This window comes from Mus musculus, chromosome 6 (genome assembly GCF_000001635.26).
Source record: "Mus musculus strain C57BL/6J chromosome 6, GRCm38.p6 C57BL/6J".
Taxonomy (NCBI): Eukaryota; Metazoa; Chordata; class Mammalia; order Rodentia; family Muridae; genus Mus; species Mus musculus.
The window spans coordinates 112354290-112381360 of record NC_000072.6 but is presented as its reverse complement, the minus strand read 5'-3'; the positions used below and the strand labels follow the sequence as shown (position 1 = coordinate 112381360).

At 48.1% G+C, this 27071-nt stretch overlaps 1 protein-coding gene across 8 annotated transcripts in view; it reads left to right on the top strand.

Moving 5' to 3' along the window:
• The window catches only part of Ssu2 (ssu-2 homolog (C. elegans)), a 28878-nt gene extending 6839 nt beyond the window's left edge, over positions 1-22039 (top strand). For 2 of the 8 annotated variants that reach the window (NM_001356365.1, NM_175525.3), the window contains exons 5-12: positions 323-383; positions 687-811; positions 2067-2129; positions 3691-3776; positions 4877-4969; positions 5703-5808; positions 6475-6582; positions 21725-22037. In NM_001356365.1, the coding sequence (NP_001343294.1) occupies positions 323-383; positions 687-811; positions 2067-2129; positions 3691-3776; positions 4877-4969; positions 5703-5808; positions 6475-6582; positions 21725-21763 (681 nt within the window). In that variant the 3' untranslated portion in view covers positions 21764-22037. Of the gene's footprint in view, positions 1-322; positions 384-686; positions 812-2066; positions 2130-3690; positions 3777-4876; positions 4970-5702; positions 5809-6474; positions 6583-11518; positions 12618-21724 lie in introns of those variants that run through there. The other 6 variants (XM_006506109.3, XM_030255386.1, XR_001785133.1 and 3 more) reach the window with 5 other exon arrangements.
• Positions 22040-27071: the final 5032 nt, after the last annotated feature.

Below are 27071 nucleotides of genomic sequence, written 5' to 3'. Positions count from 1 at the left end.
GCCCAGGTGAGGCCCAATGCCCCGTCTTAACCTATGGCTGTGCTTAAGGATCAAGGTGAAGGACCTTGTCATAAGTCAGGGGTGCTTAGAGCAGGGAACCTGGGGCCTCCGTGTACCACGGGCAAGCAGTGCCCCATGCAGGATTTGCTGTGTAGGTGGCTCCCTCCCACAGGGAGCTGGGCTTGCTCTGGGTGAGGTCCTATACCAAGGGTCACATTTGGTTCCTGGCAGCCCATGTGGGTGGAAGCTTCATCCTTTTGCAGCCTAGTACTGTCATCAGGAAGGGACACTGCTTGTGACATACTGGTGTTTTCCTCTGTAGTATCGTCTGGAGACCTTCAGCGAATCCAGAGTCAGCGAGTGGACATTTCAGCCTGTAACCAGTGAGTGAACTGTCTGGAGTCAGTTTGCTTGGCAGGGACAAGGCTGGGACTTGGGGACCATCTTACAGTGTGGCTTAACCACTAACACTGAATCTGATGCTCGCCTTTTTGGAGCCTCAGTTCCCCCACTGACTATCACATGATGGAATGGCTTTCATCTCAGAGACTCCTCAGAGCTGACCCTGGGAGGTGCATCTCCAGCTCATGATGTGCACCAAGGAGGATGCCTTGCTGTGTGCTGGATACTCAAAAGCTTTTCCCTTTTGTCCTTCACTGTCTTTATGATGACCCCTTCTGTGTCAGACCACTCGGTGGACGGACCACAGAGAGGCACCTCCCCCAGGCTTTGGGATATGAAGGTCCAGGTGCCTCCGATGTTTCAGGAAGACACCAGAAAGCTCCAAGTGCCCCACTCCTCCCTGGTCAAGGTAACAGCCGATTGGATCATCCATATAGCTCTCTAAGTCTATTTCTCAGGTTCTCTGTGCTTCATCAGACTTTCTCCTTTGAGGAAAGGCACCTAAGCTCAGCCTGGTAGGTTACTCCTGGGGTAAAAATAAAGCCCAGCTCAAGAACAGCCTGCACCTTTGGGAGGCAGCATTCACACAGCGAGGGGGCCATCGCCAGCTGGAAAGAGCCAGGGACGATATTCGGAGGGCAGCTGTGAGTGTGTGTGCTTGCTTTTCATCCGACTACAAGCCAAGTGGGGGAACTAAATGAAGTGGACATGAGCTAAAACCTGAAGCATAGTGGATAGATGACTTGCTGAGCAAGCAGAGGGGTGGTGTTTGGATTCTTAGCACACATGTAAAAAGCTGGGTGTAGGGGCTTGCACCTGTAACTCTATCACTGGGGAAGCAGAAACAGGAGGACCTCTGGGCTCACTAAGCCATCCCGCCTCACCAAATTGGTGAGCTCCAGGTTCAGGGAGAGATCTTTTCTTGTAAAGGAAGGTAGAGGGTGAATGAAGAAGACACGTAACAATGACCGCTGGTTTCCATGTGGCCTGTGCACATATAAGCATACAATATTCATACTGCCAAACACACCTACACACCCTAGTGAGCTTTTCCTTGGACATCAGTAGGACAGTGGATTTGATATCTGTCTGTTGAATAGAAATCTGTCTTAGCAGTAAGTGTGGGAAACCTGGTGGTTGATTGACACCCTCACTGGGTTCTTGTCTCACAGCGGGCTGCTTTCTCTTTGAGTCTTCATTTAAGAATGTAATTTGACTTTGTGAGTTCTTATAGTTACCAGATGGATATGAGGCCACAAGAGCATTTCACTCTTTTCTGGATGGTGCAAAAACTTTCATCGGATGACTGATAGATTCTAGCAGCTAGCTTCTTGCTTTTTCACACAAACCTTGTCCATTTCCTGTGTCCTTGAGGAGCTATCAGGTAGCTGCAGATGCCACCAGTCTTTGTGGATTAGCACGCTAGGAAACTAGAGTATGAGGTAGTTTGAGAGTTTAAGGGATTCCCCTTCTTACCGTGTGGGAAAGCCTGTGCTCGGCTTAGGGATGTGCTAACACGAGACCTTGGCTGGCCATTCAAGGCCTTTTTGGATCCCCAGCTCCCCGGAAGGACCCGTTTCCCTTACTTTTTTCCTTTGGCATCCTAGGGTTGGGAGGGAATCTTATTTAAGAACATCCACCCAAAGAGAATTCTTGCATTTCAGGAATGTCACAAATGCCACGGGCGTGGTCGCTACAAGTGCAGCGGCTGCCATGGGGCTGGCATGGTGAGTCATGGTAGGACATATGACCTGTCCCGTGCGAGTGTTGGAGTGGGCATAGGGATTGCAGGGCTGGTAAAAGCCTAGAGACTCCCTGCATTTTCCCTTTCTAAGCCTCCAATTTCCTATCTGTGACTGGGACAGTCAGATTGGGTGCCTCCAATGATCCCTTCCTCATACTTTGATGATTCAGTTTAAAGGTCTCTCACCTTCCACCTGACAGGCAGTGAGGATCTGCATAGGGCTGGGTCCTATAAAAAATGGGCCCTAGGACTCTGTTGCTAGGATGCCTTCCCAAGGAAAGATGGAAACAATGTCTAGCCTTCCTTCTAAGGTCCCAGGCACGAGTTTACCCAAGTTCATTCTGGAGAACCAATGAGTTTGCTGGGATTCTTTAGAAAGCATAGATGGGGGATGCTTACAGAGGTGTGGATGCTTCTCCCTCTGCATGCTGAACCTGAAATCCGTTATCCTGCAGGGAGAGGGCTTGAGTGCATAGATGGAGCCCCCTTTCCCTCCTCTTCCCAGACTGTTATACTCTCCTGCCTCCCTGAGGCAGAGTTGCACGTGACAGGTGGTAGACAGGGGCTGGATCCTCAGGTGAAGGTCTTGTGAACCTTCCCACCCCTCCATGAGGGGTATCAGCAGTCAACAACCCCAGCTTGTATGATCTTTTGCAAGGGGTGCAGCTGATGCCCCAAGATGGTTGATGGTTGCTTGGTTACGAGGGCAGGCATTCATGACAGACCCCTCCGTGGTGGATGGCCAAGAACGTGGGAGGTGGACACAGAGAGGTGAAGTTCAGAGGACTTGGGGGATGAGGAGGAAGGAGCTTCAGTTATCTACCTAGGCTGCTACAGCATGCCATGACATCAAAGGACAGAATCCATTGGCTCTGGATGCTAGTTCAAGCCAAGGCTCCCGGTTAGAGCCTGTCATCAGATGCACACTGACGTGTGGTCCCATCTTGTCCTTCTCTCCATCAAGGGGCCTGCTGGACCCTCACCTCTCACCTGATCACTGTGTGACCCAATGGGTTGTACCTAGCTTTTCTCTCCTCTCCATGTCTCCTCCTCCATGTTTTCTTCCTGTGGTATCTGCAGCCCTTACCCCCACCCCGGCTCCCAGGGGTCTTTCTTTCCTCCTTCCTGGTTTCTAACCTCTTCTCCCTCCTCCCTGAGCTTGTTTTGAATGTCAGGAGTCCACCTCTGGGTGCTTTCCTAAGAAAGACCTCTGACCTTCACCCTGGTGGTCAGCCACTATGCTTCCGACTCCTTCCAGACACTTGGTTGAAGGCAGGTCTTGGGGCCTGAGGGTGGGGATCAGAGAGAAGAGATCTATGGATGTGAAGTCTTAGAACCCTGTCCCTGGAAGGGCCCAAAGTCACCAATCCTCAAGCCATGAGCCACAAGCCACAAACCACAAAGGCACAAACCACTGATCAAGGCTATGGCCCAAAGGAGGAAGAGACCTGGGTCAGGGTCATGGGGCTGTGTTGGGAGCTGGTCTCAGGGTGGCCTGGGCCCTGCTTCTGGGAGCCAGCAGCTGAGGCTGGGCACGTTCACAGGTGAGGTGTTCATCCTGCAGTGGCACCAAGCGCAAAGCCAAGCAGCCCCGGAGATGCCACCTGTGTTCTGGCTCTGGCCGACGCAGGTAAGAGTGGGTTTGCGGTGGATGGGAGAAGGCTCTCTAGTCTTAGGTTTCTTTCTGAACGCTGTGCCCTGAAAGGTTCCCCGTCTCTCTCTGCTGCACCCTCAGAGTCTGTGCATAACAGATACTCTTGGACTTTGCATGTGGACAGGCTTGTCTCATGGCCTGGCATATCAAGAAGTCACCAATAGCATGTGGGGCAGAAGAGAGGATGCAGGCTCTGTTGGGAGGCAGGGAATGGGGAGGAGCACCAAGAAAAACTAGCTGGAAGGGCAAGTTTAAACTCTGAGCACAAGCTCTGGGCAAAGCATTCTTTATACCTCAGAGTAGGGCCTAGTTGGAACAGTTGCTTAGCTAGTTGGTTGGCTAAACAGCCCACATCTTTCATCTCTGCTCCTGGGACTTTGCCTACACTGGTTTGGTGACATCTTGTAACTCATGTCTTCTCACTATTTATAAGCTTTAAAGGGAAACAGAAAAACTACAAGGAGTGAAAATGTTCAAAGTTGGGTTGGTTAACAGTCAAACCTTGCTGGCCAAGCTTGACTGCACCTGCCACCATGACTAGTGAAGAATGCCTTCGGGTTCGAACCCTGGTTTATTTCATTTTCAAGTAAAATAACTGAGCTCAAATTGGCCGTGGCAATAAAGTACACTGATAGGCCCAAACAACTGTATAGCCCAAGAATATATTTCTGGGATGGCATCAGGTCTAGCTGGATCCAGGTGCTTTAAATGGTGTCACCAAGCAGGAACGGTAACAGGACCAGGTTAAGCAGCCCAGTGGGAAAGGATGCTCTGTTTTAAACAGTTCCAAGAACATTCTAAGGTGGTTCTCATTGTGTTGACTTGGGTCCATGTTTGTGTTAGCTTGTTTTTGCAAGAAAAATGGAATAAAGTAACCCGCTAGGCTAAGATCCCAGACTGGCCACAGAGGGTGAGAAAAAAAAATTCAAAGAACCAAGGGCTGGCTGTAGGGCAGGTAGGCTGCTAGGGGGATACTAGGTCCCAGCTGCCAGAGGAGGGAGGGTAACAATGGATAGGAATACGTCACTGAAGTAAGGGAGTCTTCTATTGAAGAGGGTTGCTCACTGTGGCCATAGGTGCAGTACGTGCTCTGGGAGAGGCAACAAGACATGCGCCACCTGCAAGGGGGAGAGGAAGCTGGAGCACTTTGTCCAGCTGGTCATCATGTGGTAAGTGACACCTCGGTGCCAGCCCTGGAGGAGGTGGGGAGTGTGGCTGCTACAGAGAACCTTTTCTTCCTGGTCCAGGAAGGAACTGTGGGGATAGGGGACATAGACTGCCTTTGTCTCTGAGTTTATTTGTATTCTAATTTTCAAGTTAATTTTTTTCCCTGTGTGAGCATGAGCCTGTTCAAGCGTGCAGGTGCATGTGTGCACACGCAGGCACGTGAGTCCTGTGGCCCTCCTGTGGAGGTCAGAAGACAACCTGCAGGCCTTGGTTCTCTTCTATCGCCATATGGGATTCAGATACTGAACCCAGAGTGTCAGGCTTGGCAGCAGGCGCCTCTCACTGAGCCATCTCATCTGCTCTAGCTTCCAGTTCACATTCTGTCATTGCCACCCGCCAGGGCGGCAGTCACTGAGCACCTAACTCTGATGCCTGGGAGAAAACTGTGCCTGTACCTTAGGTCAGCCAGGGGTGTGGTCCTGTCCTGAAGCCTTTGTCCTGAACCTGGCTAGTCTAAACCTAGACAAGCAAGGGCACATGGGGACTGGCTCCTCGTAGGCCAGGACACTCAGAGGCTGAGCACTCCCTCCGGTTCCTGGCCCTGCCCCCTCAGGCTGCGCACTCTCTCCGCCCCTGCCCCCCCCCCCCCCCCCCGCCTCCTTCCCCTCCCCCCAGGGTGTGCTGATCACTGATTTGAAGCCTGCAGTCTGCTTCTCTTTCCATCCCTCCTCCCAGGAAGAACAGCCTGTTTGAGTTTATGTCCCCACACCACCTCCACTGCCCCAAGGAGCTGCTTGCCAAAGCCAGAGGGGAAAACCTCTTCAGGGATGAGAATGCCACGGTAAGGGGCTTGCCTTCAGCACAGGCAAGGCAGTTTGCATCGCTGGGGCGTCTGGCCTGCCCTGCGGGGTTTAGGGCAGGGGGATGGGATGTTGAGTGGATGTGGAAAAGGGCATTGAGTTGCCAGTGTCATGAACTAAAGGAGGAATTGTAAGGGACACAGGCTTGTCTCCACAAGGGAGACTTCATATGGCAGGCTGGGACTGGGGTTACCCCAGGGACCTCATATACAGGCTGTATGAAGCTGCTAACCCGCCACTCGGGGTTCTGTGCCATTTGTTTTGTTCCTGCCTGGCGCACAGTGGGCAGTTTCAATGTTGGTGTGACACATGATCCACTTGCTTTAGTCCCGGCTGAATCTCAGGACTTAGCATGATGGCCAGCACAGAGTAGGTCTACAGAAATGGTCTTCAGGGTAACATGAGATGCAGGTGAAAGTGTAGGCTCTCTGCACACTCTTTTGTCCCGGACTCTGAGCCAACAAGGCTGGCTGTGACTGATGTCTGAAGAGGTTTCCTCAGCTTGCTATGCGGCCTTGGAGCCTTTCCCTCTATCCTCCGGGCTTCCTCTGCTGTCTAGTGGAGTCAGCCCTGGCATCTTCCATAGCTCCATGAGGGGGTGCTCTGGGAAAGAAAGTGAGACAGGTACTGTGTTTGTCTCTCCCCAGGTATACCCCATTGTGGATTTCCCCCTGCAAGACATCTCTTTGGCCTCCCAGAGGGGCATTGAGGAACACAGTACCATGCTGGCTTCCCGTGCTCGCATCCTTCAGCAGGTGAGACGGGAGAAAATGAGGATTAGGGCCTGGCTTGGGGATGCTTCTCTTCTCACTCAAATTGAAGAAACTGGGGGTTTTACCTTAAGGAGTGAGGGTGCAGGGATCAAGGGCTTGAGATAAGCACAGCCCAGGAAGCTTCAAAGCTGAGACAGTGTGGCTGGAGTTGAGGGCCAGCATTTGAGGCTTGAAGGGGCAGGTGGGACCATCAGTCACTGGGAGAGAGGGCTGGGGGATTTATTCACAGGAAATGAATCCTAGTGTGATTTTGCGTCTATGTCCCTCATATTTAGAGTGCAGAAAGGAAATCCAGCATTTTGGCTTTAGGCAGGTGCACTTCTGCATTTGGGCAGTTTTTCTGATAACCACTAGGTGGCAGTGGTGCATCTAGAAACACCATAGACTAACAGGAGTACCGTTCTGGGGCCTGTGAGTAAATTGGCTGCTGTGTAAGCATGACGACTTGAATTCAGATCCCAAGTGCCCACATAAAAATCTCGTGGTAGTGCTACAACCTCTGGGTGACAGGCTGCTCTTTGGGCCTTGTGCCTAGCTTGTCTGGTTTAGTGGGAGACCTTGCTTCAAAACCAAGCCAAACCAACCCCCCCCCCTGCCCGCCCCAAAACAGGGAGGTACAGAAAAAGATTCCCAGTACTGGCCTTGGGGAACACCCTGTGCTTGCAGTTAGCTGTGGGGCACCTGGGCCTTGTACCAGTGCTGACTTAGATTTTGGGTCTCCTGCATCCTCATGTGATCCTGGGGCAGCTGTTTCATACGGCCGCCATCATGGCTGGTTTCTTACCTGAATGCTGGGACAAGTAAGGATTACAGGGAGCTAACCTGTGGCACAACTCGCTTTATTTTCTGTCTTTTCCAATGATCCCCCCCCCCCCAAGCCCTTTTCTCTACACATTTCTCCTGTTGGTGGGGAGGGGTGAGAGGGAGAGAGAGAGGGAGGAAGGCTGCTTGGGATCTGGAAGGGGACTTTAGAAGTGAGCTTCAGCCATTGCAAACCTCATTGCCTCCCAGGGTCCGGAGATCACTTAGATGGCGCCCCCCCCCCCCCGACGGCTCAGTCTCCATTCAGCTGCGTGTCTGTGCATGGCAGGGAGTTTTCAGAGTTTCTAGCATCTGGACTTTTACATGAAACCTTTCAGCTTTGCAACATCCTAACAAAACTCTAGAAAGGCAACAATCTGGGACTAAGAGTCTCTGTGCTTTTCCCTGGTCCAATCTGACCCCCTAGGCTATTCTCATGAATGCGAGCCCAGAGAGTAGAAGTCATTCATTAGGGATGGCAACTCTTTCTTTTAGCAGCACTTCTGGTAGTTAGTAGAGGCTGTTGGGGGTCTGCAGTGTGGGACTTGAGGGCTTGCAGCCATCCAGACACTGCAGGACACACCTGTGGTACCTGTTTCTCAGCTCTGGCTCTCTCTGGAGGCTTGGACTGCCCCTTCCTTCAGCGTTCATAAAGTGGCGGAGTTGACTCGTATCTCCGGTTGGGCTCTACGGAAGCCTCCCTGAGACATGTCAATGTGTGTGTCACTGACCAAGGAAGGGGTACGTGAAGGGTTAGGGAGGACGAGAAAGAAAACCAAGCCAGATTACATGCCAGACTCTGTCCAACCCAGAGTGGCTCTGAGCTCCTCTCTGTGACCGTGGATGGGGTGAGGAAGAAGTCTGGCTAGGTGTCGTGTCAACCTCAGTCTGATCCCAGGGTGGCTCTGAACTTTAGACATGCCCCAGTGACCACCTACCTGGAGGCCAAGAGGCTGGGCTGCAGGCTTTCAGGCACCGTCTTCCCTGGACATGGGATAGAGGCTTCCTATCCCTCAGAGTTCTCTACAGAGAACTGGACTGGGAAGGAGCCGGTGCTCCAACCTGGGGTGGGTACAGCATCAGGCTGTCAGAACGTGGGAATGGTGGGGAACATTGAGTGACCTCCAAGGGAGTTGGCCTTTGCATGACTGGAGTGTTACAGCTGTTACCTGAATGGCTAGAGGCAGAGCCTGGGCCCTGGTGGCCCAGAGTCTGGGCTTGGCCACCTGTTCCCAATGCATGAACTTAGGAGACAGGAATAGGGAGAAGCAGAGAAAGGAGATTTACTCGATGCTACACACCAAGAAGAGGAATACATAAAGAAATCGAGATCCCCTCTTCCGGGTCTGTCTTTGGGGTCCTGACAGGTTTGTGTCCTGATCAAGGCATGGTCCCACCGATCACCTAGCCATCAGATTCTACACTCTTCCCACGTCTGTAAGATGCCTACCACCTTGTGTGACATGACATCCCTTCCCAGGAGACACTGTCCCCTTTGGCTGGCACCAAGGTTTTCTCTTCTCTTTCCTCCACAGAAGAATCCTGGGGAAGAATCCACTTTCTTGGGATCCATTGTGTCATTAGTCTGATAGGGAGGAGCACAAAGCGTCTCTCTAGACTATTGCCACTCCTACCAGGACAGTTTGTGTTACGTGAGGGAGGAGGTCCAAGTTGAGGCATTTACTCTGAGCTTGGCAGGAAGGCCTGGGAATCCTGGGAGGTGAGGGACAACATGTACCCACTGGTCACTGTCTGGGAGCCATCATATTCTTGGAGTGGTGGTGTGAGTCCTTCTATTACCTGCTGCCCTAGAGGACACAGTATGTGAGTGGTTGGTGTGACCTCCACAGTCTTCCTCCTGTGATCTCATATCAAGCAAGACAATCCACTGGGGAAAAATCTTGCAGGGCATGTGCATAGTAAGAAGTATTTTGTTAAGGGGACGGAATGACTGAGGTCACAACTGGGATTCTCTTTTCTAATTAGCCTTTGGTCCTGGAGCCAGAGCCACTGATCTATGATGGTGGTTTATTCGATATAGAAGGTTAGGTGGAATGGCAGCCACCTCAATGGACACAGCCCCAGCTCCTGCAAGTGAATAGCTAGAATCTTCCCCATGGCAGAGGACACCCAAGAGGCAAACACATATGCAGCCATTTACAAGGGAACTATCATTTGAAGGGATGAGGGCATGGGTGTTTATGGATCGAGGTAGAGATGTTGTGCTTCCTGTGGAAGGGTCTGAAAGCCAGAGTGCTCCTGATCCTCTGCCCAGGCCTTCTGAACAGCAGTGTCAGCTCCTACCCTCATGTGCCTCGTAGTCCTCATTCAGGAAGTTTTGCCTGGCAATTTTCAAAACGATTATTTGTGCCATTGCTTCTGGCTTATGAATATGACTTAGTTTTCTTAGTCATTTGGTCATTCCAACTCCGAGACAGTTTTGACCCCATTCCACAGATAAGAAAGTCAAGGCCTAGAGACATGGAGCTCAGCATCACTCAGGAAGGGGTCATGGAAACGTCTAACCCCAATCCTGGGCGATGTCCTGTGTCCTGTGTCCCCTTCCAGGGTCCTGCTCTGACCCAGTGTTCTTTGGGACTTGTGGGAAGTTTAGACAGAAATCCAAGCAACTATCTGGCTTCATCTTCTCATCCTCCCAGGGCCTCCGAATGACTGAGGGCCATAGGCTGGGCCACTTGTGATGGGAAGGGCATTCAGCTCTGAGCCTGTCACACCATTTTCTTGGGTTTGGGATATGGAAGCAGAATGGGCAAAAGGCACAGGGCAGACCACAGCAAGGCTCCAGGGATGCGTCACTTCAGCAGCAGGAGTCAAAATGGTATACTGACTATGGGCTGCTGTTGCTAACAGCTGAATAGTGCTAGGAACTAAAGGTGGCAGGGAATCCCCACAGGAGTCCCATGAGCCCTGCTTTCCAACTCAGAGAAGGGGCTGGAGACAAGGCCATGTGGCAGGCTTCTGGGAGATAGTGTTCTGCACCCTGTTAGGAGGCAGGTTCTTTAGAAAGAGGTGGGTGTTGGGAGGAGATCTGAGCTTGACATGGGGACTATTAAGTGTCAGGAGCCCTGGCTTGAACAGTTCCAGAGCCTGAAATCTCATGAGCCTCTTGCTTTTCCATCTAAGAGAGAGAGAGAGAGAGAGAGAGAGAGAGAGAGAGAGAGAGAGAGAGAGAGAGAGAATGTTTGAGAAAGACTTCTCTGAGGCCATGCTGACACACAACTGGGGTGGTGACTGAGAGACCACTGGGCAGATAAACCCGATAGAATCCAACAAACATTGACATTTCTTTAACATTTTATCTTAAAATCGAAATACAAATTGGTAAGCCACTCCAGATATCACTATAGTAGTTTGAATATGAAAGTGTTTTTCCACCCCTTTCCAGTACCACATGGAGACATTTGTGCCTCTGGAAATGTTATGTGGCTTCCCTGATGTCCCCTGGGGGTGCCCATGCTTCACTCCTAACATCAGACAGTGTTGAAGATAAATTAGTTTTTCCCAGGATGTAGGCCATGAGAAGGAACAATGATGGTTGGTTGTAATTGTTAACTTGACACACTCAGGGATCCCCTGGGAAGAGTCTCTCCCAATAAGGTTTTGTTAGATCAGGTTGGCCTGTGGACACGGCTGTGGGGGATTGTCTCGATTGTGTTCATTGAAATGGTAAGACCCACCCACGGTGCATAGCACAGTTCTCTAGGTTTGAGTCCTGGATTAGGTTAAGTATGGAGATGGCTGGTGAACACAAGAAGGCATGCAGACATCCATTCTCTCTCAGTTCTGGACTTTGAGTGTGACAAGCTATTTCAAGTTCCTGCATCAAGTCCCCTTGGAGATGGATGGTAACCATCTCCAAGTTATGAGCCCAGATGAACCCTTTCTCCCCTGAGTTGCTTCTGGTCTGGGTATTTTCTCATAGCAGCAGACATGGAACTAACACAGGGACAGGGCAGGAGATGCATGTCGAATGGGCAGATCCAGATCAGACTCTGCACGTTACCCCACAGGCCATCTGTGAGGGGAGCTGATGCTGCCTCGTAGACAAGAGGCTTGAGTACAACTCTGAGGTGTGTTTGGCCATTTGTCTCCTCAGCGCCAGACCATCGAGCTGATCCCCATCACAGAAGTTCATTACTGGTACCAAGGGAAGACTTCTGTCTACTACATCTATGGCACTGACCACCAGGTGTACGTGGCTGACTACCCTGAGCGATACTGCTGTGGGTGTACCATCCTCTGATAGGCACAGCTGTCCCCAGACTCCAATGGTCACATTTGGCAAGGGGACAGCAGTACTCTTTGAGTTTAGTTATGTTGGTGATGTTGGACGACCTTCACGCAAGCCCTGGAAGTATTTCTGAACAATCGGTTAATCATCTGTCAAGAGTCAATTATTGATGGAGCTTGTTTGGTGGGACCTATGTTTAACCCACAAGAATTCTCCTAACCAAGTTACTCTAAAATAAATGAGAGATGTAAGATAAATGGTGGGGGCTTTGCCTCTTTTCTCCAATCCAAAACCCCTGTCTATGTGTGGGAAATGGTATTGCTGATCCCTGTTTTAGTTTGGATTCTGCTATGAGCCTCTGGCCATCTTCAGCATTATAGGAATTGTGGTCACAGGTTGATTTCCACCACAGCCCATTTGTTCCTATCCTCTGGCTGGGAGTGCTGATGTAACCACCACTGGGAGTGTACTTCGCAGGTCTGAGGTCTCACCTGAAGGTCAGGAGGCCAGGGTGGTCCAAGGATGGGCATACTAGAAATCTGAAGGGTGATTTATGAAGATGTTAGTCGGCTGATGAGAATCTGCCCACCAGGTTACCTCCATGTAATTTTTGTTTTCTCAGAACATAGAAGGTCTATGGTGGCTGTCATTCATGGGTACTATGATGGGTAATGTTAATTGTGAACTTGCCATCTAGAATTACCCAGCTTTTGGGCATGTGGATGAGTGAGTTTCTAGATTTGATAAATTGAGGTGACATCCCAGTACACTTGGGCTTTGTCCCCTCACTTTGGACTGGCATCTTGTAATGAATTAAGAATGAATTGAGTGCCCAGCATTCATCTCCTGCTGCCTCCAGACCACAGATGTGATGTGACCAGCTGTCTCATGCCCCTACTGCCATGTCCTCCTTGCTGTGATGGACTGTACCCCTGAGTTACGATTGAAAATAAAACAAACCCTTTCTTAATTGATTTTCTTGGGCTTTTTGTCACAGACAACATGAAAAGCCAACAACAGACGTCTGTTCTCAGACTTCAGGAAAAGCAAAGCAAAGCACAGCTGTAAGGGAAGGATGGAGGTCCAGCTGTTGGATCCCTACTGTGTGCTTATGGGAGGAGTTTCTCGGAGGGTTTTTGAGTAGATGTGGTTTGGGGCATCAGAGGATGTGAACTGGCTTCTACTGGTGAAGCTAGGAAGACAGAGGGAGCTCCCTGTAGACCCAAATGCTGGCTCAGCTTTGGAAAGGTGGTACTGGGTCATGAAGGCCCATAGTTCTCCTGACTGTGAGGAACCAGTGGGCTTTCATCCCATGATGCCTGTCCTTGATTTGGAACTGTCAGAAACAGTGGTGGCCTCTGGATGTGGTCTTGTATAGGTTATCCAGGACTCTCCCCTGAGGTCCAAGTTTTATCTTACCCATACCATTTATGCATGCTCCACCCTTCTAGGATAAGGCCCTAGGAGCCTGGGTTGGGAGAGGCATGAGGCAGAGATGTAGAGAATTTGTGTCCTCTCTGCTACTGTTTGAGCCATGGGTTTCCCAATATCAGTTTGGCTATTTATCTCATAGGATTAGTGAGCCATTCACTGGGGGTTCCTGGTGGACAGCCTGGCAACACTGATGAGGGCAGCAGGGTTTACAGTAGGCTAGGTAAATTGTCTCCATCTCTCCCAGGACTGGAACTATATAGCCCAGTGGGAACTACCACTACCGTGAAGACACTGGCTCTGCACTAACAGGCTGGCTTGCCTGCCCCATCATAAGAGGGATGGTGGCTGCTATGACGGGAAGGAAAGCTGGTGACATTTGTTGGGTGGGGGTTTTAGAATGCAGTCCATGAGTGAGGCTGTGTGAGATTCCTGAGACCTTGTAAATTCCAAGTAAACAAAACTAGAGTCTTGTAATCTCTCTGCTCCTCCTTAAAGTGGGTTGTTCTTGGGCTGTGCTTTCTTGCCCCTCCTGGGTGTAAGAACAGGCGTGGGTTTTCCTTAGATCACCCATCATCTTCACCATTAGTATTGAGAATGATGTTTCCACACGTGAGCTGTCCTCGTGACTGTATACAGCCTGGGCTCATGTGACCTTGGCTTGTATGACTTTGCTTAACACTAAAGAATATACTCACAATATACATCCTCTGATGCTTTGAATAAAGTTGGTTATTCAATGAGACTTCAGTCCACTTCAGTTTTAGGCTTTACTCTCCCAGAGTGGCAACAAAGGGCAGGCAAACAAACAGAGCTTCAGTTGCTAATCCCATGGCAAAGCCAACAGCTTTGCTTCGTACAGATCCCACTGATGTTGAAGTTTAATATTAGTCAGTATGAAACACCAGCTAGTTCTTCACTGAATGCTCAGTTTTACACAGAGCTTAGCTCTGTTCTCTTGAGTTCCCCCATACCTTGTTTGAAATTCCAGATCTCTTACCTAATTTCAACTGTATACAAAACTGATTTTATTTCTGCCTTCTCTCTGTTATGTCTGAGCACTTGCAGGTAGAAATACGTGCATTTCTATAAAGGGATTTCTTTTCATTTCTCCTTTGTGTTCAACATTCAGTGTAAGTGAGCTGCCATGGTCCTTTTTTTCCTTGTTCTAACCAGATACCCAACAAGCCACAGCTTCAGGGAAGAGAGATTTATTCTGGCTTTCAGTTTAAGAGGACACAGTCGATCACAGTGGGGAAGACACTGTGGCTGGAAAAGCCGGAGGGTGAGGTGACACGTCATATCACCTATCAGGCAGGAAGCAGAGACAGTGGACTGGAAGGAGAGGCAGCTCAGGCTCGTATGGTCCATCCTGGTTACTCATTTCCTCCAGTGAGAACCCACCTCCCTAAAGGTTCCACAACCTCCCAAACTAGCAGTGCCGGCTGGGAACCAGCCTGTCAAGTACAGGAACCTGTGTGGGAGGTTTCACTCTCCAACCATAATGACTGCGGAGGGAGGGGTTAATCTGGGGATGAGAAGGACATGTTGGCTGTTTAAGGCTGACATCCAGTGGCTCTATTATGCTATTGGCGTAGAAACTCAAGAACATTTTATCTAGAAGGAAGTAGCTTCAGACAAACACTCAGAGAGAGAGAGAGACAGAGAGAGAGACAGAGAGAGACAGACACAGAGAGAGACAGAGACACAGAGAGGGGAAACAGCAGTTGAGCAGGAGAGACTCTCTCTCTCTCTCTCTCTCTCTCTCTCTCTCTCACACACACACACACACACACACACACACACACACACACACACACACACACTTGCTAAGTTTGCTTTCTAGGTCTGGGCCCCCTGTGCATGGAGTGGTCTGTAGTATCTACTTGAATTATAGACAGGTGCATACAGATTGAATCAAATAGATTCTGTGGATGGAGGCATCCTTTTTTTTTTTTTTTTAACTGACCTTGAACCTTCAGGTCTAGGAGTCCAGATAAACACAGCTAGGTCAGGGTCAGAATCCTTCTGAGGTCTCGCTGTCCCCAGGACAGTTCTATGAATCAGGAAAACCGACTGTGTCTGAATCTATCCGAATTCACCACAAGGCGTTCCTGCAAGCTTTTTTTTTCTTTTTTGCTTGTTTGTGCTGTTTTGAGAGAATTGAGCTCTTGGAGAGGCATGGAGAGCCTGGATGAGGGGGTCTGTGGATGGCTGACAGCTTCTTTTCAGTCTATCTGGAACAGAGAGACCTGAGACATCCACATGTGGATCTCTTTATCAGGGCCCCCGTTGGATGCGTTCCTTGTTTCCACACGTTCAGTCCACTCCACACATCATCTGCAGAACTGAATCCTCTAGCTAACGTTAAAGAGGACTGGTTTGGGGATCAGGAAGCCCATGCTAACTTTTATGATCAAATGTAATTGCTGAGCTTTTGGCCACATTAGTTTCTATCTCATGATCAGAAAGACAAGAATTTGAGGATGTGAGACACCATAGTGTGGCCTTCTGACTATGCACCCTGCTGTGACTTTGTACCTCTCTACTTACCTGCTTTGTCCTTGGTGGTACCCCATAACTCTTGGCACTGGTGGGGAGTTGAGGCCACTGTGTTTGTGGTGCTGATGTATATTCAGGCTCTTCGATGTTGTCTTAGTCACGGAGGCGTGTGAGGTCAGGACTTGTTGTGGATGGCTCTGTGCTGCTTGTATTTTATGTTAATTCTGCTCTCCCGAGAGAGGTTGTTTGGAATGAGAAATGAGTCACGTGCTCTCGTGGCTTCTTGTGAACCAATCCTCTAATGAATAAAGGAGCCAATCACTGGGTGAGAAGGCGGGACTTCCCGGTTGGACAGAGGAAGAGAGGAGTCCAGAGAGAGTTAGGTCCTTTTGGAACGGGGACAGCAGAGGGTTAAGATGTAGCTGCTAGAATTTCCCCGGTATCATGGTGGATCTGCAAGGATTTGCCACCAGAGCAGTCAGATTTTAATAAGTCTCACAAGAGTAGGCTTTAGTTGTTGTGCTCAGAGATTGAGTTACCATTGTTTCTGAACTAAGTTTGTGTTGTGTTTTCCTTCATGCGGCGGCTCGTCTGGGTTCAAGAGAGAAAGGTACATCGGCAAAACGTGGATTTGCCAGATGTGCATCACAAAGGCAGTGGGGGATTTGAAGAATGGGTTGGCGTAGTAGTAACCAACCAGAGGGAACTTAGGTGGGTTTTGGAGTTCTGAGTCAGAGTCTCCACGAGATAAAAACAGATTGGCCATTGCCTGCCAGTGCATGATTGGCCAGGCCACCAAGGCAGAGGCACAAGCATGGGAAAGGCTGGTTCGATTTTTAGTATTTCCTGCAACAAGGTCTGAAGGGAGAGGTCAGATATTCAGGTTCATGAGCTGGAGCCTAAACTGGTGTCTAGGCACAGACTGAAGTTTCCAAAAGTCTATTCAGATGCTAGGACCTCTTGGTGCTAGCAACAACCAGTTTTTCATTATGTGGTTATGCTGCCCCCTGGTGGATCTTATTTCTAGATATTTGTGGTAACAGTGGTTAAAATTCTGTAGTTGGCCAGTGTCCTCAGGGGATTCATTTATTTGCAATTAGAGCAGGAAATTAGCCAAAATAGTTGAGCTTTTAAACATATATTTTTAAAACGTGCTTTTGTCAGTTTCACACCTGTGTGCAGTGTAACTTTGACCACATATATCCACTCCAAGTCCCCCTCCCAATCCTTGCACCCCTCCCACTTTCACATCCTCTCTTCTGTGTGTGTGTGTGTCTGTTGCTGACTTTGTTGGATTGGTTTTGTGTAGGTAACAATAGCTTTTGTGAGTTCAAGTGTAATGGCCTTGTCCTGTCCAGGAGACAGCGCTTCATTCCAGGCTGACCTTGAACTTGTACTGCCTCTGGATCGTCAGCATATCCTGCCAGTTTGCAGCACCACAACTGGCTTTGTTGGGTATTAAAATAACATCTGTCAGCTTGTTGTGGCTTTGTGTGACTGTAACAAAATACTGGAGGCAACTAACTTTTGAAAAAAAATTAGATTTATTTAATTTTAAGTATGAAGGTTCAAGGCTGGGTGGGAGGTTAGTGTTGCCCTGATTTGACATACACAGAGGGAGTAGATTTATGGCTTCAAAGTGAGCAGAAGGAGGGAGAAAACAAATCCCTTCAGGGACACCCTTCCAATGACTGGAGAACTTCCCATTAAGGTCAACCTCCTAAAGTTCCTACAACCTCCTTGTAACAATGCCCTGTGAGCCAAACCTTTGGTACTGGTTTTGTGGGACAACAACACATGATTAGGTCTCAGTTCTGGCTTCCCATGGCTGGACCTCTTCAAACCTCAGTTTTTCCTTTCTCTATCCTCCCTCCCTCCCTTCCTCCTTCTTCCCTTCCTTCCTAAACATTAACATACATGCCTAGAATAACTATTAATAATTTTCACTCTATTAGTATGTCTCATGCCCTTCCCTCTTCTAAGGAAGCCACTTTCCCCTCCTGCAGTTATGGTCATGTCTGTTTTGTGCGTGTGACCTACTGAATTTAGTTAGTGGAAGCCTGAGCTTGAGTGGAGCCTATTGACTGGCAACATACCCATGGCAATACCATTGGAAAAATGAGCTCTCTTCTTCCAGCAACTAGCAGCTATCAATAACTATTAATAGTCCCCCAGGGAAGGACACTGGGACCTCCCTGGCCAACAGCATTTAGGGAGGTATTTTCACTTAGGAACCCATGGCTGCCCTCCTCCTCCTCCTCCTCCTCCTCCTCCTCCTCCTCCTCCTCCTCCTCCTCCTCCTCCTCCTCCTCCTCCTCCTCCTCCTCCTCCTCCTCTTCTTCTTCTTCTTCTTCTTCTTCTTCTTCTTCTTCTTCTTCTTCTTCTTCTTCTTCTTCTGTTTTTCGAGACAGGGTTTCTCTGTGTAGCCCTGGCTGTCCTGGAACTCACTTTGTAGGCCAGGCTGGCCTCGAACTCAGAAATCCGCCTGCCTCTGCCTCCCAAGTGCTGGGATTAAAGGCGTGTGCTACCATGCCCGGTCAAACCCATGACTTCTAAGAGAAGTATTGTCCACCCACACAGAGCACCCCTATTCAAATTATTATCTTTATTTTCAAAATACAGTTTAGATTACCATATAAAATAATATGTTTTCAATTTTTTCATGCATCCTTATGTGTGGGTTACTTCCCCTCCTCTCCCCTTCCATTTACTTTTCCACTGGTGTTTTCTAGCCCTCTTCCTTCATATCATATATGTCCTTTTAGCAAACCTCAGTTTCTTTGTCTATGAAATATGAAATTGCTTTATTCTAGATGCCCTATGATGCCTATCACCTTTTTATTTTTTATTTATTTATTTTTTGCATGGAGGAAGGTGAGGAAAGCAGGAGATCTCACACAGGACCTCAAGATTGGGACTTCAGAAAGCAGAACGCTTTGGATAAGCTGTGAGGCCACAGCTTTGTCCATCAGGGGGCAGCAGATGCTCACACATGAACCCTGCCCAGCACTTGTTTTCTTATCCCAGCAGGTAAACATGCAAGCTTCCTGCATCCACACTTTCCCCAGGTGCCACGTGCGTGCGGCTGTGGCCATTTTATAAAGATGACACCTAATGCTTTTACCGTGCCATTTGACTTTATGATCTATGTTGTACCCATTTCATAGAACAGGAGGAGGCTGAAGCCTAGAGAGTGTGAAAAACTTACTCCAGGCCCAACTTCAACCCAACGCTTGGTGGGTGAAGCTGGGCAGGACAGTGTGCCTGCCATGGGGTCCTCAGGAACAGTGGCAATTGTTAGGAGACCTTGGATGGCAGCTACTGGCTAGAAGTGGACCAAGTGACTGGTGTTCATAGAGGGAAGTTTTGGGTTTACCTTATCTTGTTGTCAAAGCTGACTTTGCCTCTTGGCAGGGAGACTGGGCCCAGTTCACCCCCTGAACCACTCCTCAGGGTAGAATTCTTCGACTGTTTCTGTCATTGCCTGGACAGAATAAGGGGATTAATTATACCCTGGGTGGAACTTCTTGCTGCCCACCATTCGTGGAACAGACTCACAGTATGATATGATATACTGTTGCGCTCACCTCCTCCAGCAAGAAAAACGCAACACGGTCGGATTTTTCTCAACAGCCTTCTTTATTTCAGGAACACCTCCATGCTACGGGAACCTTGGAAACCCAGCGAGGACTGCTTATATACACCCCAGCACTGGGGAGAGCTATGTGTCCTCCTGGGATTGGTCAGTCTGCCGGCACTTTGATTTGTTTGCACCCGCTCAGGAGGGGTTGGCGCCAGATTCGGGCTAGCGCCTGCGCAGTGGCGTTGTTTATGGCGACGGTGTACCTGAGGCCGGTGCCATCTTTTAGGCACCCGGCTGCTACAGTATATAGAACGCTCACATACAACATGCTTGGTCCCTAGCTGGTAGCTCTAGTCTGGAAGGTTATGGAAGCTTTGAAAAGTAGGGCCTTGCTAGCACAAGTCAGTGGTTAGTGGCAGGTCTTCAAACGTTACACTGGCGCCTGGTTCCCGTTCCCCATCGCACTGTTTTCTGGTCTGCAGTGATGGGAACAATCATTATGAACTGAAATGCCCTGCCGTGCTTTCTCTACCATGATAGACTGACACCCTCTGCAAGAGTGAGCTCAGGTTTCTTCTTTCAGGTGTCCTATGCCACAACAATGCAAAACTAACATGGAAAATGTTTGTGTTATGTCCTACAAGGGAGAAGAAGCACAAACAGCAAAATAACCAATGACCAGACGAGTGTTTGTGTATATGCTAGACTCTGGGTGTCTCCAAGTCTTTCACTGGAAGACAGTGAGTTTGTGGGACAGTGGGACATGCCAGGAAACTTGGTAAGGTAGAGCAGGTCTGAGACCCTGACACTCGGGTACCTACCTGAGATGGTAGGTGTTACCTCCGTGCCCCCTGCCCAATTCCTGGCCTGGAACATGTGTCCATGCTGCCCACTCAAAAGTCAATATTATGTGTCTTCTTTGGTCTTAATTTTTAAGACAGAGTCTCTCACTGTACTCACAACTCACAGGATGGCTAGACTGACGGATTAACAAGTTTAGGGATCTCCCTGTCCCTGCTTACCCAGGTATTGGGTTTATAGGTTTTCAGCCATGCTGCACTTCTTACATGGGTGTGGGAGATTGGACTCAGATACTCATGCTTGTGTGGAAAGTGTGTTCTTTACCAACTGAGCCACCTCTCTAGCCTCAGGATGCTCTTAGAAAGAGTGAATGAGGAGAGCCAGGCTGCAAAAGCCAGTCTAACCTCCCCTCAGGCATTGACGTATAGATGTAGGCACATGGCTTAGAGTCTGTGGCTGTTTGTGGGCATGAGGGAATCTGAACTCTCACTGGGAAACAGATCAGATCTGATTATAGAAACATGAAAATCCTCCCGGCTCCAAGCATCTGCTTATTTTTCTCATTCCTCCAGCTTGGCTCGGAGCATTCTCTCAAAGAAAGATCTGCTCAGTGGCTGCTCCTCACAAAGATGGCAAAGCCCCACCTTCGCTTTGCCCTGGAGCGCCTCTCTGTAAGTAGAGCAAATGATCCACGAAGGAATGGGATTCGTATCGATCGATAGACACATGTTTATCCAGATCAATTAGGGAAAATTATCATTGCAATGGTCCCCAAGCAGGGGTTTACAGATAATAAGGGTTTTGAGCAGCGTAATGTGAATGACAAACATGGAAAATGAGATGAGAAAGCTGCTTAGCAGATGCTCTCTTGGGAGGGCAATGCACAGCCAGGAGAGATGATGGGGTGACCCTGGAACGAAGGGCAGGATGCTTATAATGAAGGAAGGAGCCGTTCAAAGTGAGAAGGGAGCAGACTTAAGCAAAGGGGCGGCGTGCTGTGATGAAGGAGGCTGATCCGTCTGCTGGTGACCTCAGGGGAACTCGAGGTTCTGGGTGCTGGGAACCTGCACACTGTCAGCAGAAACTATTGAGGAAGTCACACATGCGTGGAGGGCTGGCTCTATTCTATTTGTATTATTCCTCATCAGCTCTTCAGTGTTTTTCTATTTTGTGTGTGTGTGTGTTTGTGCGTGTGCATGCGTGCGCGCATGCGCACATGGTCCACGAGATCCTACTTGGACTCCTCTATATCTTCTGACTTCCTTTAGGTTTGGCCAATGAGCAATGTCTTCTGGGTTTAACCAATGAAAAGTTTCCTTTAGGCGTGACCAATGGGAAGTTTCCTTTGTGTTTGACCAATAAGATGTTTTTCTTTGCTCCTGACTAAAAGGAAGTGTCATTTGAGTTTGATTGATAAGTCAGTTTGTGTCTGGTCAGCAGGATGGCTGTATATTGGAATTTTGTATCTCTTCTTCGAAATTCATAGCTGACACCTTAACCCCCAAGTATTAAGGTATTAAGAGGGTAGCACCTTTGGGAAGTAACTAGGTTGGGTGGATGAGGATGAGCAGTCTGTATGGAATTTGTTAGTGCTTCTTTTCAAGGTCTTGATTCTACTTCAGCTCCTGCCCCTGCCTGAAAGCCATTCTCCCATTTATCTCCTGGGCAAGGCCAATGCTTGTTAGGGATCAAGTACAATATGGGAGAGTTTTTCTGGCTCCAAGTATAGTACATGTTTGTTTTCTGTTTTCCAGATGTTTTTCTACTCTGGGGGCCCCTTTCACCACTCCTAGGAAAGTGACATGATGACCTTGGACTTGAGTTCCAAGGAATGCTGAAGAATTTTGGCAGCTTGATGGTATGTTGGTGCCAGGCACTTGGTAAAGCCACCACATCTTGAATTCACTCATCTGCCCCACAGCTTCCTCTGAGGGATGCCTGTGAAGCCAGCTGCCTTTGGAGAATATACAGAAGACATAGGGAAGGGTTTCTGATGTGTGGTGGGCACACAGTAGATGGGAAGCCCTGGAGCCCTGAGTCGGTGCAGGCCATTAAAACAAAATCACTAACCCTTGAGTGCCAGTGTTCTCTTGTTTGTTAGTTAGTTTGGGAAAAGGCTCTAGGACCTGTCCCACTGATTATAGATTGACTGACTGCTCATGTATTCCAGTGTACAACCAACATATCACAGTTTATGTTCACTTCAGTTTACTGGATGGTACGTTCCAGTTCTTACCTGACTTATTTTCAACTTCCTTCTACTTACACCAGAACGGAATCTACTTGGTAAATTATCAGTGGTAGCTGCTGAAACCTAGGACTGCTTGCTGTGGCTCCACTTGTCTTGATGGACACCTCACAGGCAGAAGTTCTGTCATCCAGCCTGTCTCTCAGATGATCAAACAGCCTTGGAGAGGTCCAGTCACCTGTCCATGTTACATAAGGAGCAGAGCTGGGTTTATGATGGGCTCTCAAGCTCTTCAACACTGGCCTCCTCTGTCACTGGTTCAGACAGAATGGCTCAGGGGCAGAGCACCTGCCTACCATGTGTGCATGCAGGGCTTTGTGTTCTCTTGAACACTTTTTCTGTCTGTCACTACCCTGTTGTCTCATCATTTGTTACAGGTAGGTGTGGCTCATGTTGATATTAAATCAAACATGTGATTATGATCTGCAGGACTTTAATCTGGGATTCTTCAGCATTTGTGGAACATGGAACATGATATTTTTGTTTGCTTGTTTTTGCCTCTTTTTTTTTTTTTTTTGAGCATAGAACATTTCAAGTTGCTGGGTGGGACTATTCTATGGGTGTGGAAACAGCCCGAGAGAGGAGGGTTGCTGTGTCTTGTATGTGGTGATTGTGGAACCAGAAGTAGAAGTGACTTGGACACCACGTGATACATTCCTTACATTATCTATGGTTTGAAATCAGTGGAAACCCTTGAAAAATGAGCTTTCTGGGAATTCTCTCTATCCATAAGCAGAAGATGTAGAGGGGTGGAGGAGAGTATGTGTGATCGAGAGCCTCATGCACTTGGAGCATCTGAAGCAGCTGCCAGGGTGTCTACAGTGCTGCTTAGAGCCCCTGTTGCCCTCCACCTAGGACTATTGATTCCCTCGATCTCACATTTATTTATCATTTTTCTCCCCAGCAAATTAGTCAGGATTACTTGCTGTATCAGTGCCGCACACTTCAGCTCAAGGGTGCTCTACTATGTCCTTCTGCTGGACTATATGCCCTTAGAATTTTTCCTTCATTCATTTGTTCAGAATTGTCTTTGCTGATGCCTACAGAATAATTCCAACAGGTGCAAGGAGTTTATATGAATCTTCTGGGTGGTGGGTCCATTTAAAAGACGTTGGTAGACAATTGAAGTGCTGGGACATATATACATCCTATGTAGAATATGCTGGTGGCTTAAAGATTATGGCCTTCTTTCCATGGGAGTAAAAGGAAACAGGAGGGAGGCAAATTGGCTAGGAATATTGAGGCCCAGAGGATAAACGGGAAAGGGTATCCCTGGTCATTGTCTGAACTAGTGACAGAGGAGGCCAACATTGAAGAGCTTGAGATCCAATGATAAACCTGGCTCTGCTCCTTATGCCACATGGGCAGGTGGCTGGACCTCTCCAAGGCTGTTTCATCATCCGTGAGATAGACTGGATGACATAACTTCTGCCTGTGAGGTGTCCATCAAGACAAGTGGAGAGATGCTAGGCACGGCTTCTGACTCATGGTGTTGGGAAAATATGATCAACTATTGGTGGTAACAGTAATGAAAATAATAGGTTGTTGGTGAAGATGGTGTTGATAGTGAGGGTGCTGATAGTTGTCAGTATGATAGTGATGATGGTGATGGTTTTGTTGTGTTGATGATGTAGATACTGGTGATGGTGATAATAGTGACAATGATGACGAATAGTTGATGGTAAATGTGACAATGTAGTGATAACTGATAATATTGATGGTTTTGATGATGTGATAGTGATAAGGTGATAAAGATGATGCTGACATGAGGGTCGTGATTATGCCTGTGGTAGGATGGTGATGATACTGATGATAGTGAGCTTGATGCTACTGATAGTTATGGTGGTAGTGACAGTGAGGATGGTGATGGAGGTGGTGGTAGTAAAGATGGATGCTGATAGTGATGATGGAGGTTATTATGGTTTGAATAGGAATGGCCCTCATAGTTCATATATTTGAATGTCACTAGGAAGTGGCACTATTAGTATGTATGGCCTTGTAGTTGGTGCGGCTTCTTGGAGGAAATGTGTCACTAGGGGTGGGTTTTGAGATTTTTCAGAAGCTCAAGACAGGACCAATGTCTCTTTCCCTCTTCCTGCTATCTGTGGATTTAGATACAGGATTCTCCTTGTTCAGCATTATGTCTACCTGCAGGGTACCATGCTTCTTATCATGGTGTCAATGGACTAAACCTCTGAACTGTAAGCCAGCCCCAGTTAAATGTTTTCAGTTATAAGAGTTGCAATGGTCATGGTGTCTCTTCACAGCAATAAAACCCAAACTAAGACATACACTCAGCTTTCCTCATCTGTAGAACTTAGATGATAACCGACTTGATAAGGAACAAATTAGCCACTCAATAAATCACTCAACAAGTAAAGCCAGTCTTCTCATAATGGGACATTTTTGTTCGTGTTATTGTTTTTGTTTTTCATATCCTACAGTGTTTTACCAAATGCTTAAGCATTTTGACACCTACTTTATCTCTGTATCTACAGAAAGATACTCACAAGAGGAGAAGCTGAGACATTAAGACATTAAATGATCCCACCAAAATGCAGTGAGAGTGAGTGCACTAATTACCCATTTTTTTTTTTTTTTTTAGGCTAGGCTTTGAGGGAAAGATGGGAGCTTAAAGTTCCAGCCAGGTGTGAGGACACACTCCTTTAACCCCAGCATTTAGGAGGCAGAAGCAGGCAGATCTCTGAGAATTTCAAGGCTAGACTGGTCTACAATGCAAGTTCCAGGACAGCCAGGGCTGTTATACAGAGAAACTCTGTCACAAAAAAATCAAAAAAGAAAAGAAAAGGAGAGAAAAGAAGAGAAAAGAAAAGAAAGGAAGGAAGGAAGGAAGGAAGGAAGGAAGGGAAGGGAAGGGAACTGAAGTGAAGGGGAAGGGAAAGAAAGGGAAGAGAAGGAAAGGGAGGGAGAAGGATAGATGGATGGGTGGATGGATGAATGTAAGGGTGGATAGGTTCATGGATAGGTGAGTTAGGAGGGATAAGTAGATGGATGGAGGATGGATGGATGGATTGATAGATGATGGGTGGATAGATAGATTTTAATTAAATCTACAATAAAATAAAACAAATCAAATTAAACTCTTAGCAGTCAACATTGAATAAAGTAGAAAATAAGCATCCTACCTGTCTTTATTTTCCAGTGATACTATGTCATGTTGTTGATGAGTGTTATTACCTTTTAACATGTAGAGAATGAAGGACAAGAGGAAGTCTATTGAGGTTGCCAGGCCAGTAGATGTGATGCCAGGTCTGAGGCCCACATGAGAATATAAATAGGATGGAATCTGCTGACTCACCTTGATGTGGAATGGCATGGGATGGCTGTGTCACAGGAATCCAAGTTGTGAACTTCCAATGAAACCACAACACTGGAGATCAGGAGCAAGCAAAGGGAAGGGGAACCTGTCTAAGGGAGAAGGGATCAGCAGCAGAGTGCAGGCTGACCAGCAGCAAGCAAGCAAGAGTGTCCTGAGTTCTGCCAGAAGGTTAGTGGGACAATGGCCAGGTAGAGATGATGGAACTCGGGTCCTGACCTTGAAAAGGCCAAGGTGGAAACTGGGCAAAGGAAAGTAGTGTCAGAGGAGTTGGGGTAGTTTTTTCTTCCCTACTTTGGATCTCCTCTGCCCAGAACCCTGACCAGTCGCCAAAAGAAGCAAGTGGCATGGCCACATGTCCCTCCCAAAGGTCACTCCATAGTCTTACTCTGTCCTCTTGCACAAACAACATGGAGGAATACCCATCTCAGCACCACATAGTTTCCTGATATGTCCCCTACTACAGTGCACAGAACAAGGCCCGCCTGCCCACTCCTACCCACTCAACAAAACACACCTCTAGACCCTCACTTGGCAGGGCCTAGCACTCCAAAAATGGAGGAGCGGGGGCTGACTTGAAAAATAAAGCCTCAGTCTCCCTCTATACAGACTTACTCTCAAAACAAGATGGCAAACAGGAGAACCAAACAAATATAACCTGGGAAGACCACGTCATACAATATCTTAGCCTACACCCCAGTAAGAAAGAGCTACAATTTATGAATTTTTCTAGGCTTAGTCTTCACCTTGCCCTGGCTCCTCTGTGTTCTATTGAGCTATGATTGGTAGGGTCCTCATAGGCTTTGTTCCCCAGTTCAACAGCATCTTGAACTTCAGGGTGACCCAGCTGACTCTGAGGTCACCTATCACTGAGATGCATTTTCTGAACAGTGAATAAAACTGACTCTGTTCGAGGAATTTCACTCTTTTGTAAATGTGAACATCAATCTGAGAAGTTGTCTTCTAGCTACCAAAATATGTCTATTCTAGGCACATAGGGTCTTGGACACTGTGGGGGAACACTCAAAGTCCTAGAAAGATCGTGTTCCCGTGTGATCCTGAGTGCACTTTGAACCCCGCTCTTAGTATGAGTACAGCCTAACACAGGTCTCACTAATGATTGGTGAGTCAATTGGCAGGAACAGGGTCTGGGTTATTTTGATACCCCAAGCAACAGAGCCATGATGAACACAGAGACAGAGAAAAATGGTGGTCAAGAGGAGGAAGAGAAAGAAAGGATACAGAGGAAAGGAAGGCATGAAACAGGCCCTGCCATCCCTTCAACTATGAGCTGTGTCTCTGGTAAGATTATGAATGACCACCCCTTCCCTATACTTGACACACAGGACTTCACCTTCCAGGTGACCTCAGCCAAGAGTGTTTGACACCTGTCACTCAGTGTATCCAGGACACCTTGGGCAATTGCCCGGGCCAGAATTGATTCTTGGAGTTTAATCTTTCCTGCTTGTGAGGAGAACTACTGAGAAGATGACTATGGCAGGGGTTAGAGGTGCAC